Source organism: Zeus faber (genome assembly GCF_960531495.2).
Source record: "Zeus faber genome assembly, chromosome: 1".
Taxonomy (NCBI): Eukaryota; Metazoa; Chordata; class Actinopteri; order Zeiformes; family Zeidae; genus Zeus; species Zeus faber.
This window is the reverse complement of record NC_137193.1, coordinates 3,115,472-3,129,126: the sequence shown is the minus strand read 5'-3', so window position 1 is coordinate 3,129,126 and position 13,655 is coordinate 3,115,472. Positions and strand designations below refer to the sequence as shown.

At 45.1% G+C, this 13,655-nt stretch overlaps 1 protein-coding gene across 1 annotated transcript; it reads right to left on the bottom strand.

The window, feature by feature from the left end:
• Positions 1-996: 996 nt before the first annotated feature.
• On the bottom strand, positions 997-8,587 carry zbtb22b (zinc finger and BTB domain containing 22b; the record flags this gene model as incomplete). Its single annotated transcript, XM_080015225.1, has 6 exons — positions 8,560-8,587; positions 6,876-7,076; positions 4,910-5,405; positions 3,662-3,927; positions 2,465-2,743; positions 997-1,968 (listed from the first exon to the last, which is right to left on the bottom strand). Exons 2-6 carry the CDS (start codon positions 7,074-7,076, stop codon positions 997-999), a joined length of 2,214 nt encoding a protein of 737 aa, XP_079871351.1. The 5' UTR covers positions 8,560-8,587.
• Positions 8,588-13,655: the final 5,068 nt, after the last annotated feature.

The following is a 13,655-nucleotide window of genomic DNA, read 5'->3' as shown; positions in this document are numbered from 1 at the left end:
GTGTTTTTTGTTAACACTTGTGTTTTCTGTCAAAGAGGTTGTGTTTTCTGTTAAAGCGGTTGTGTTTTGTGTTAACGCGGTTGTGTTTTCTGTGAATGCTGTTGTGTTTTCTATAAATGCGGTTGTTTTCTGTTTACGCGGTTGTGTTTTCTGTTAACACTGTTGTGTTTTCTGTTAAAGCGGTTGTGTTTTCTGTTTACGTGGTTGTGTTTTCTGTTAACGCTGTTGTGTTTTCTGTGAATGCAGTTGTGTTTTCTGTGAATGCAGTTGTGTTTTCTGTTAACACTGTTGTGTTTTCTGTTAAAATGGTTGTGTTTTCTGTTTACGTGGTTGTGTGTTCTGTTAAAACAGTTGTTTTCTGTTAATGTGGTTGTGTTTTCTGTTAACGCGGTTGTGTTTTCTGTTAACGCGGTTGTGTTTTCAGTGAATGCTGTTGTGTTTTCTGTGAATGCGGTTGTTTTCTGTTTACGCGGTTGTGTTTTCTGTTTACATGGTTTTGTTTTCTGTTAACGCGGTTGTATTTTCTGTTGATGTGTTTTTATCTAATTAATTGCATTTGTTTTCTTAAGTTGCAGTGTGTGGAGCTCTCAGGGCTACGTAAGAAACTGTCTTAAACACACACACACACACACACACACACACACACACACACACACACACACACACACACACACACACACACACACACACACACACACACACACACACACACACACACACACACACTATTCCAGGAGGGTTTAGTACCGAAGTGGCAGGAAGATGCACATGTCCATTAGAACCACAAGCTGTGAACACTAAACCACATTGTCAAGCTGTGGAACTGCTTTCTTCGTTGTCATTTTAAACATGGCACCGCTGTAATGAAGACTTGGTGTTGCATGTTCTCACTTGACGCTCTTCGTCGACAACAGTGAGAGAACCACCAAAGCAAAGACAAGAATATTCCTGTGGCACACGGGGGGGATGCTGTGGGCCGCAAGGCCGCATCCTGGCTTAAGTCACACTGTGGAGGACGCTGCCCTCGCACACGTCCTCCTCGCCAACACAGAGCCCGCCGAACAGGCCAGATACCGGACCCTGACCGCCGCTCTGCAAGACGCCCCCGAGCGGGGCCCCTGCCGCAGCAGCCGAGTCGCCGCTATCCCCGCCGTCGGCGTGCGGGGAAGGCACGGACAAACCGCCTCGCCCCCCTGCTCGGCTCAGAACTCCTGCCTGAGCGCTCTCGCCAGGCGAGAGGAGGCGGCGAGGAGAGGAGATCAGGTCTGAGCCCTCCTCGTCTCGCCGCCCGCCACCGCCGCTCTCCCCGGGGCCCGTGCGCTTCTCACAGTGCGAGCGGTGCCTCATGAAGCTGTCGCGCCACATGAACTTCCTGCCGCAGCCGAGGCAGTCGTAGGGCTTGAGGCCCGTGTGGGTCTTCATGTGCTCCGTCAGGTGGTGCTTCATCTTGAACTTCTTGGCGCACACGGGGCAGTGGAAGGGTCGCAGGTCCAAGTGCATGTTAATGTGACGGTCCCTCATGCTCTTGTGGGTGAATGTTTTGCCACAGTGGCACATGAACACTTTCCCCGAACCCCCCCCGACCCCCGCTACGCCCCCCATCACGCCGCTGTCCATCCCGTCGACGCCCAGCCCCCCCTGTGCCGACAGGTGGACCGCCCCGTGCTCTAGGTTCAGGTTGTGTCCTTTAAATGAGCCAATCCCGCCGGACGTCCCCAGGGGGCCTTGGGCGGGGTCCAGAGAAAGGCCCGTGGCCTGGCTGTAGAGGAGGATCTGGTTGCCCTGCATGTCCAGGGGGAAGAGCTGAGCCCGGGCCGAGGCCGCAGACTGGACCTGGCCCAGAAGGGCTGAGACGGCCCGGCTGGAACCCTGACCCACTGCCGTGTCGTGGAGGTGCTGAGCCAGCGTCTGGTCCATCAGACCGCTCTCAAACCTCAGGTAGTCCTCAGAGGACTGGCAGAAGTCCACCTGGGGAAGGTTAAAGAGTTTGCGTCTGTTTTAGATAGCTTTTGTTTTTTTTTTTTTCATACCACTTATACATGATAATATAATAATAATAATGATAATAATAATAATAATAATAATAAATAAAATATAATAGTATTATATAATCACCCATATTCTATAGTTAATTACTGAAAATGAATAAATAGAAGATTTTTCAGATGCCATTCACACTCAAATCATGGTAAGTACATCATGGCGACAGAAACACTGCATTCACGTAGAGGATAAGTTGGTAGCTTTAGGGAGAGTTTTGGTTTCTGGGTATTTGTGCACCACATGGTCACCGCCAGAAGAACAACGGGATTAACGAGCAGCATAATCACATGGGATTCCATTAAATCATCAAATGAGAACAAAGAACATCGGCACGACAGAGAGGTCTGTTTCAAGCCAGACGGAGCTCTCTCACTGCAGACCACATGTTTGCTCCTCAGGTTGCAAACTCCGAGCGGCTGACCTGTGCGTCCATGTCGGGCTCGGCTCGGCCTCCCAGCCCCTCAGACAGGCTCCTCACGTTGGAGATGCTGAAGTCGTTCCTCTCCCGCTCTCTCGCCATCTCCACCTCCCGCTCCTCCTCCGTCTCCTCATCCTCCTCCTCTTCGGGCCCCGACACCACGATGAGGTCGTCGTCCTCCTTGCGCTCCGTCTTCACCACCACCCACTGTTTGCGGGGCATGATGCTGGGCTGGATGTAGGTTGGGCGTCTGTGCGGCAGCAGGGGCGAGGCCTCGCCGTCCTGTCGGGCGGAGACATTCCGTGTTTTGGATTCAGACGGAGTCAAGGATGTTGTAATGAGGCGAGGCCCAATTCAGCCAGAGGGGAAGTAATGAATGAAAAGGGTTATGACAGGACACATATTTGATGTGAGGATAGGATAATGGTAAAATACAATGCCGCGGTTTTGCAGATGGGGTTTAATCTATAATCAGTACTGAACTAATCCTACTTAAATTCATCCAAAATTTAAGAATACCTTTCTGAGACGTCGCTTCATTTGACATGAACTTGTCCTAGACCAGGAAGTCCGAGACTAAGGCACTTGGGGCTGGCGTTCAGGCCCAGACATGGTTCTGCCTGAACTATGCTGGGATGAGCTCGGCGGTGTTTACGGCGGTGCCGTGCCTTTTCACGGTTCTGCGGTCGCGTTGCATGCTGACTGCCGTGCACAGCCGGAACACTAGGTGGCGGTGTTTCTTCAGTTGGTTTAATTTGGGGAGAGAGCCAGGAGAGACGATGGTGGAGGGCGGGAATTTCACTCTTTCTTTCTATTTTCTTTCGGGTTGTACACGGTATGTACCCTAATCTGTGTCCGCCAAACTGCCCCAATATGACAACATGTAGTGCTAAAACAACTTGTATTTCCGACAGACTTTTTCATTTTTAAACAGATTAAGGTTTAAATCATCTAACTTAACCATTATAATCACAGTGTCGTCAAGGAAAAAGCTTCACCTTGAAAACCAAACACCATACATAATTTGAATAATAAAGTTTTTTCTCCTCAGACCCCTGGATGCTTCAAAATATGGAATATGGAATCATAACAAGTAGTTGGCATTAGTAGTGTTAGTATGAATTAATTACTATTAGTACCTGTTATTCTAATATTGGTGAGTCTTGTGTGTGTGTGTGAGCCAGCCGCAGACAAACTGACCTGGTAGGACGAGACGCCAAAGCTGTCGCTGACCCCGACTTCCCGCTCCGACGCAGAGCTCATCTTCTTCCTCCTGCCGCCGCCTTCCTCGCCTCCTCCTCCTCTTGCTCTCTTCCTCTGGTGGTACAGCACCTCTTCGTCGTCCTCGTCGTCCTCATCCTCCTCCTCCTCTTTCTCCTCTTCCTCCCCGGTGAGGAAGGCCTCCTCCACGCCAGACGGGGTGCAGTAGCTGGGCGTGGCGTTAGCGCCGGCGCCGTCTCCTGAAGCTACAGAGTCAGTTACAAGAACAGTGGGAAGACTCTGTACTGTTATCATCATCAGTATTATTATAGTTATTGATTGATATACATAGGCATATTCCCTCTATCTATTCCATTTTATTTCATTTTATTTTTATTGTATTTTATTCTATATATTTTTATTAGTAAGTATTCAACTTACTGTATTACGTTTTAGGAGTCAGTTAGTCGGTCTATTAGAAATAATTTTTTTTATCTTTATTTTTTCCTAGGACATATTGTGTGCTATCACCGGGTGCGTTGCATTACATTTCACTGCATATATGTATGAAAGTATGTATATGTATGTGACAAATAAAAATAAAAATCTTGAAAAAAAATCTTGATTAATTATAAGGCTCAGTTTAATTAAAATCTCCTACGTCTAATTCAGTGTCACGTTCCATGAATAATATAAACGCAGAGTTCAACACTAATAACAGTAAATAGGTTCGTCACATGCAGTCACTCACAATTGTTTTTTTCAGGGTAAATAGTTTGCGACACTCGCGACGTTGTTGTAGACTATTCTCCTTAACAGAAGCCCTTCAGCTAGTCATACTAGTTATGGTCATTGGTAATACTCCAGGTCTAAGCAATATTTTATTTTGTAGGTACCTGTGTAATAAACAGGATCAGGTGCAGCCATTGGGTCATAATCGCAAAATAAGCCCCTTCAGAGTGATACAGGACCAGCCGGCTGCACATAAACCCTCCTTAATAACTGCCTTGTTTCACCACAATCAGACAGATCATGACATAATATATTGAGTCCCGAAAATAATGCAACAGAAGTCATAATCATATGTTGGTATCGGGGTTAGGAGGTATTGGAGCATTGTGACGCATACAAACACAGTATCCGACCCAATACCAGTGTCTGTGCATTTCTGATCATTCGTCCATTTTGAGATGATGACAACGTCTTCATTTCTTGACGACACACAAACTGATTTATAGCAAGCCCTACCGGAAGCGCCGGCGTTGGCGGCCCCGCCCCCGTCCCTCGGGCTGAAGTAGTTGGTGCTGCTGGGAGACTGGCTCTCGCTCAGGGAGGGGCGGCTGGGGGGCTGCGCATCACGCTGGGGGTCGTTGGTGCCAAGGGCCCGGGCGTGTCCGCTCTCTCCGCCACCACCGCCGCCTCCGCCGCCTCCGCCGCCTCCGCTTTCGGTGCTGACAGAACCCCCGCCGCTGCCGGTCGAACCCGCCGCCCCGCTGCCGGCGCCTCCCTCCTGGGCTCCAGCCCCTCTGCCTCCCCCGGCCGCCGCCCGCCCTTCCTTCAGCAGCTCCGTGCACTTGTCCACAATGTGCCACATCTGCAGCACGCTGCCCACCGTCAGGTAGTTGACGATGTCGTCGCGCATCATGCGCAGCTGGCCCGTGTAGGCGCAGCTCAGCACGCTCTCGAACGCCAGCGGGTCCATGACGGCCGGGATGGACACGGTGGACATGTTCTTCAGGAGGACCTGGCAGGGGACCACAGGGAAGACAACGCGTGTCAGTGCCACTCACGGTACCGCGCTCACGCGCCGGGACGCATCGCAACGCAGGACCAGCACCATCCAAAACCTGAATGCTGAAGAGCGTTTTAAGACACCGTTTCGGGTCGATTTTCGGACAATCGTCTCTTATTCAGTGAAGTATTGCAGGCTAGTGTTGAAGGTACGGAGCGGTATTGCGTAGAAATAGGGTTATAAACTAGAGGATTCTATGAACAGCTAGTGGACGGATTTCCTTTTCCTGAGGTCACATAAAAACAGAGATTGGGAACTGGAGTAAATTCGAACCAGAACTTAACTTACAGAACTTTAGACAGGTTAGCACAAGGGCTTTGGATTTCTCTCGACATGTAAGTATAAAGGGAGCTGGTTCATCGAGAACAGGTAAGTATCCATAAATAAAATCAGACAAAATGTTTTATGTTGAAATGATGAAGTGAAGATTTGACATCATTCAAAACAGAAGACCTAAAATACCACAATTTGTTCTCCGAGCAGGAACCGTGAAATGGGTCGCTGCAGTTCCAACAGCCACTCACCATCGGCCGTCCCTATTTTTGTCAGGTTAGAAGTTCAAATCGTGAAGACTTCATCTCAGCTCTTCAATCTAAACGCCGGGATGGGAGGCTGTCCGGACGGGGACGGCGCGACAAAATGTCCCTGAACCACAGACGAATAAAGCTACAACAGGGAGATCGACGAGGCGACCGCAGCAGACCTGTCTGTGGCTCCTTCCTTTTATTAACCTTAAAAATGTGGAGGACCACACCGGTGTCAAATGTAGTTCTAGCCCGTTTACCTTTTCCTGATAATATCTCACATTTTCACATTTTTAAAATTGTCTCCATTTGCAGGTTTTGGAAAACTCTAACAATATGTGGGTCCCGCTGACAACAACAGCCACGGTACTTTTCTCAAAGTTGCTCTACTCTGCCGTGTTATGTGTTTGCTAATTCCACGTCGAAACAATGGCGCTTCCGCTTCTCCACACAGAATTCAACACAAAAGACAAAATCACAAACAAAAATCACAGGTTGTTTCTGCACAGTGTGATGGCCGCCGGCACAAAGGACGGCACCCGGGCTATACTTTGCAGATGGACGTGCCCATCCCATTTAAAAACAAAGGTGGGAGGTGGTGGGAAGGTGGGAATCTACGGCCCAGAAACCATTCCTCCGTCGCTGTATTCCGCTGTATTCAACACTCCGTCATGTCAAATGTGTGTGTGTTAACTAGTAAACGGGCTAAAACCCGGGCACCGCCCTTCAATAAAAGATCATACTGCGCATTTCCCACCCTCATTTGTTATGTCATGTGAAGCCTCGCTATAGGAGAAAACAGCATGGGACGGCCGTGTGGGCGGGGACGCAGTAGTACACACACACACACACACACACGCACACACGCACGCACACGCACACACACACACACACACACCTGGTCGTGGAAGTAGGGCGAGGAGGCCGCCAGGACGCAACGGTGGGCCTTGAACACCTGACCCTGAACCTGGATGGAGAGGTCGCAGAGACGGCCGTCCTCTCTCTGCCTGTTCAGGCTGTCCAGCACCGACGCCTGGGCCCCGGGGAAACACACCTGCACCACCGACCCCGAGGAGCCTGGAGACCCCAGCGACTGCATCTGTGTGGGCGGACAATTGATCATGGAAATTATAAAAACGTAATGTTTTGCGATATCTAATCGCTAATCAGCCACAGAAAATGAATGAGCCGACTTTGGAAACTGCAGTAACTTTTCAAGCACCGGGGAAAGCCACTGAAGCTCTCACGGTTTGACAATTTAAATTGCCCGAAACATACAAACAATGCATACGGGAGATATGGGCATAACAGGCTGCGCCCCGGGGCTGGTTCCTTCCAACCGCACACCGAAATGGCCTCGAGTCTGAAGCCGGACTCTGTCCGGGAACCAGAGGTTTGGAGCCCCGCGGCTTACACTGACGCCACCGCGTCCCGTAATGCAGGTCACAGGAAGGGAACCGGCCCCGGTTCTCCTCCCAGAGTTTGGCAGAGAGGAGGACGAGGACGATGAGGATCGACAGCATCCTCGCGCTCCGCTCCGCTCCCTGCGAGGGGCCAAAAGAAACTAACACACAAACACCTTTCACCTCCTGAACCTCTTCTTCTTGCACATGCACAGCTGGACTGATGCACGACCACTTTGTACGGCATCATATTATATAAATCTTGCGAACTAGATTGTTAAACCTGGATTATACTTTGCAGATGGACATTTATAAAACCAGCTTGGATTTGCATGGATACTTGCACTTCTACATTAATAAATGAGATGTTGGCCTTCACATATCCCTATGTAAACACTTCACCAACTGACCAAGCCTGTCAAGGTGTGGCTCTGTTTGGGGAAAACATTTCTCCATTGCTCTCTGCTCCGCCTTTCAGTTAAAGTATTTTATATGAAATATGATATATTATATATTATAATTAGTGGCACAATCATTATTACTCGCACTACTACGTTATCACCATTATCACCGTCATCCTTATCCTCATTGTTGTTGTTATTATTATTATTATATTACCATTTTCTTTCACTACTGCGACCTCACCAGACTATATATATATGATATTATATATATCATATAATATAATATAATATGACATAATGATATTATATTAATATAGATCTATAAACTGGTTTATACATATTTAAAACCTAGCTGGATGTTAACAGCAACACACACAAAACAATAGAAAAAAAATACAATAAACCTAAAAACTGACTTAAAATAAATCAAACAAAATGGAAAAATACAACAAAGCGATAAATAATAAAAACACAACACAGCCTTTCTCTGTATCAGGTGTTAATGGTGTATGTTCTCCGTGTTGTATTTAAAAAGTTCACTTTCCTCACACAGCATCAGCTCCACAGTTAGCTAGCGGCTAGCGGCTGGCGGCTAGCGGCTGGCGGCTAGCGGCTAGCGGCTAGCGGCTAGCGGCTAGCGGCTAGCGGCTAGCGGCTAGCGGCTAGCGGCTAGCGGCTAGCGGCTAGCGGCTAGCGGCTAGCGGTCGGCAGCCGCACGCCGCACGCTCACCGTGGATCTGATGCCCCGTGGAAGCCGCACACGGGCGCCGCTGACCTCACAAGCCGGCCCGGCGGGCTCCGGCGGCCCGCCCTGCTCCTAAGGTGGGACCGTCGGGTGCGCGGCCGCCGCTCGTCTCCATCCCGCTCCGCAGACACAGCGCGTCCCCTTTAACGGCGCCAGACGTGTTGGCCGACACGAGCCCCCCGGAGGGCGTCTAGACGGCGCTGGTGCGCGGCTCGATCCCGCTTTTGAACGAGTCACTTCGGACCAAAAAGGAGTCGTTCTATCCGTATCCTGGGGCCCGGGGCGGGGGCCCGGCGGGGGGCCGCGCGTCGGAGTCGCCGTCTGCACGTCCTGCGCCTGTTATGGAGCATCAGTCGTATTTGAAAACAGCACTTGGAATAATTCCTGCACGGGAGGCGTTTCGGGCGTTTCGGGGTAAAGCCATGAAGAGCAGGTCAACTTGTGCCCGGCGAGTGAGGCGGGGGCAGAATTTGATGAGCGGGTTGAGTTGATTTATTTGTATGTCTATACAACACATTGTTGTCATCATTGCGACGTCCATTTACAGAGTGCCATAAGATAAATCTGTTCCCCAAAATGGTTGAATAATCGCGGTAAATTGCCGCGACCACCACATCCACTGAAATGACGGGGCGCGAGCGCGAGCTGCAGCGTGGGGGACACCACCCCACAGCCACAAACACCATCCCATAATAGAATTGCACTGTAAGCAGGCGGAAGGAACGAACTTACGCGGTCGACAAAAAAACGTGCAACGGAGAGACAAAGCGCACCCCAACATTGAACTTTAACCGAGGGCCGACGACCCTGGACCCCGTGTATTGCTGCCTGCAGCTACAATTATAATAATAATAATAATATTTATCAGACCCTGATGAATAATTAATTATTATAAATAATTATATTATAATTATAATTATAATCATAATTTTAATAATAATAAGAATTATTATTATTATTATTGTTATACTTATTATTATTGTTATTATTCTTGTTGTCGCTATCATTATTGTTTTTATAATTATTATTGTTATTATTATTATTGTTGTTCTTATATTAATTATCATTATTGTTATTCTTGTGATTATGATTATTATTATTATTATTATTATTATTATTATTATTATTGTTATCATTATTATGATTATGATTATGATTATTATTGTTATTTTTGTTTTATTGTTTTTGTCGCTGGTTCAATCCTCATCTTTCAATTTGTGTCTCAGGGCCCGAGTCCTTTAGAGCTTCCATTCCATTCGCTCCTGTATCCTAGCAACGGGAACCAGAGGAGGACCGTTGCCATAGTGATCCGGGTAAGAGGGTTAGGGATGCAAAGTCAGCGATGCACTTCGGATGGCTTATTATATGTATATTATGATATATTATTTATTATTTATTATTTATTATTCATTATTCATGATATTAGATATTATTAGATGTTATATATTATATTTGATATTTATTATTTATTATTTACTATTTATTGTTCATTATTCATGATATTAGATATTATTAGATGTTATATATTATATTTGATATTTATTATTTATTATTTACTATTTATTGTTCATTATTCATGATATTAGATATTATTAGATGTTATATATTATATATGATATTTATTATTTATTATTTATTATTTATTGTTCATTATTCATGATATTAGATATTATTAGATGCTATATATTATATATGATATTTATTATTTATTATTTATTATTTATTTTTCATTATTCATTAATCATTATATTAGATATTATTAGATGTTATATATTATATATGATATATATTATTTATGAGATATTATATATTATTTATGATATAATATATCATATACATATCATGGCACTCTGTCGTCAAGAAAGGAGTACCTGTAATAGAGAGGAGTACCTGTAATATATATACAGGTACTCCTCTCTTAACGACAGAGTTCCATTCCTAGGACCAGGTCCTCAAGTGAATTGGTCGATCAGCGAAGACCTGTGTTATTTCACAGTAAGGGGATGTGGCTGGTATATATACTATATATAGTATATATAGTGGCTATAGTGGATATAGTATATATTGTGTATATAGTGTATATAGTATATATAATATACATAGAATATATAGTACATTTATAGTATATATAGTGTAAATAGTATTTATAAATAGTATTTAATCTTGACTCTTAACAAATATATATAGTATTTCAAGGTAAGGGGGCGTGGCCATTGGGAACTCTAGTGTAGTGAATACTGACAGATTGAAGTAACGAGACTGAGAACGGTGATGAGAAGAGATGTATACAGTGTATATAGTGAATATAGTGATTATAGTGAATATAGTGTACATAGTGTATATAGTATACACTGTATAGTGTATATAGTGTATTTAGTATATATAGTATATACCGTATAGTATATATAGTATATATAGTGTATATAGTATATATAGTGTATATCATGAATATAGTGAATATAGTGTATTTCATATATAAAGAATCTTCTTCTTCTTCTTCTTCTTCTTCTTCTTCTTCTTCTTCTTCTTCTTTCGGCTTCTATATAGTATATATAGTGTATATACTTTATATAGTATATATCGTGTATATAGTGTGTATAGTTTATAAAGGGTGATGAGATGAGATGCTTGGTATTGTACACAGCGTACAATACAGACTGGTCAGAGAGCTTAAGGTTCAAGGTTCATGAGGTTTATTCGTCACATACATATACATACTTTCATACATATACATACTTTCATACATATATATACTTTCATGCATATACACACTTTCATACATATACATACTTTCATACATATATATACTTTCATACATACAGTATATGCAGTGAAATGTAATGCAACTTGAAAATTTATTTCTACTAGACCAACTAACTGATTCCTAAAACATAATACAGTAAGTTGAATACTTATAGAATAAAATAAAAATATAAAGAATAAAATAAAATACAATAAAATAAAATAAGGTGGTAGGGATGGATCCTTGGATGGATGGATGGTGATGAGGATCCTTCATGACCCTGCAGCTCTGCTACTACACCTCCTGGTGTATAAGTCCTGCAGGGAGGGGAGGGTAGTTCCAGTGGTACGTTGGTCTGAAGGCAACACCCTCTGCAGGGCCCGCCTGTCCTGAGCAGTGCCGCTCCCAAACCAGGCAGTGATGGTGCCTGTCAGGATGCTCTCCACTGCTCCAGAGTAGAAGGACTTGAGGATCCTCACCGAGACCCGGAATTTCCTCAGCTGCCTGAGGTGGTAGAGACGCTGCCTCGCCTTTCTCACCAGAGTGTCTGTTTGTAAAGTCCATGTTAAGTCCTCTGTGATGTGGACTCCCAGGTACTTGAAGCTGTTCACCCTGTCGACAGAAGTCCCATTAATTACCAAGGGCGCGTGCGTCCTCGGTTGTAATCCTCGCCAAAAGTCCACAATCAGCTCCTTATTTTTGCTGACGTTCAGGTGGAGGCTGTTGTCCTGGAACCAGAGCTACAGGTCAGTCACCTCCTCGCGGTAGGCCTTCTCGTCGCAGTCGGTGATCAGGCCACCACCATGAGAACGGTGTCTTCAGCAAGCTTGATGATGGTGTTGGAGCTGGACCTGGCCACACAGTCATGTGTGTACAGAGAGTACAGTAGGGGGCTGAGGACGCAGCCCTGGGGGGATCCTGTATTCAGGGTGAGGGAGCTTGACATGTACTTCCCCACCTTGACCACCTGGGGGCGGGATGTGAGGAAGTCCAGGATCCAGGCACACAGCGAAGCATTCAGTCCAAGCTCCTTCAGCTTGACAGCCAGTCTGATGGGGACTATGGTGTTGAAAGCTGAACTATAATCAATGAACAGCATTCTCACATAGGCCCCCTTCTGGCCATCCAGGTGCGTGAGCGTGGTGTGCAGTACCTGGGAAACCGCGTCATCCGTGGATCTGTTCTGCTGGTACGCGAACTGCAACGGGTCCAAGGTGCGGGGGAGGGAGGCGCAAATATGATCCTTAATCAGCCTCTGTAAAAACTGCATGACACTAAGGTTGCGTCCTCATTCTGACCCGAATGCCGCCTGGTTTACCACGGTGCTTCCTCCGTGGGCCTGCACGTGGAACAGCGGCTCCATTTTATTTGTTGTTGTTGAGCATCTTCCGGCGTAGGATTCCCGCCGGCCACTCTGCTTCCACGGATAAAAAGTCCCAAAGTTGTTCGTTTAGGGAAGTTTTTATATCAATGAGTGCACCGCGGTCGTAAGAGGTCATGTAAGGTAAAGCTGGTCGTTGAGTGAGGAGTACCTGTATATATTATATACAGGTTTATTATATTATATACCTGTTTGCTTCGTATTTTTATATTATTACTGATACTATTATTATTATTGTCATTGTTATTGCTGTTTTTTATCATAATTACAATACTAGTTGTAATTCTTATGAATGTATTAATTATAAGTTTGTTAGTTATCATTATTTGGATGGTTGTTATTATAATGCCACATTGTTCTGACTACCACCACTTAGAATCAGAATCACAGACAGAATTCTTTATATTATAATATTAATATTCTCGATAAGTGTATTTACACGTACAAGGGAAGTGACCTGGTTAGGTTGGAGCATAAAATACAAAAATACAAAATACAAAAAATATAAAATACACTTATCAAACAAACAAAAACACAACATGAATGTTGTGTTTTTGTTTTTTTTGTTTTTTTGCTCATCGTGTTGCTTGTTTGTTTTTTATGTGCCAACCCGACCAGGTCACTTCCCTTGTACGTGTAAATACACTTATAAAGAAAAAAACAAAAACAAAACATGCCACTTTAATGCACATATCTGTATATACATAATGCCTATCTATGCCTATCTATGTATATGTATGAAAAGTATGTTTATGTATTAAAGTATGCTTATGTATGTCTGGGAAGACTGGTGATAGTGGCGCCGCTCCTTGCGGTCGCCTGCGCCAGCGCTCCGGTTGACTCTTGCACTTTTTAGTGTTTTTTTCCATTTTTTATCATAATGTCCGCCCAAAAAAGCATCGGCAGTTACCTCATTCGACCGCGATGCACTCATTGATATAAAAATTTCCCTAAATGAACAATTTTGGGACTTTTTATCCGTGGAAGCAGAGTGGCCGGCGG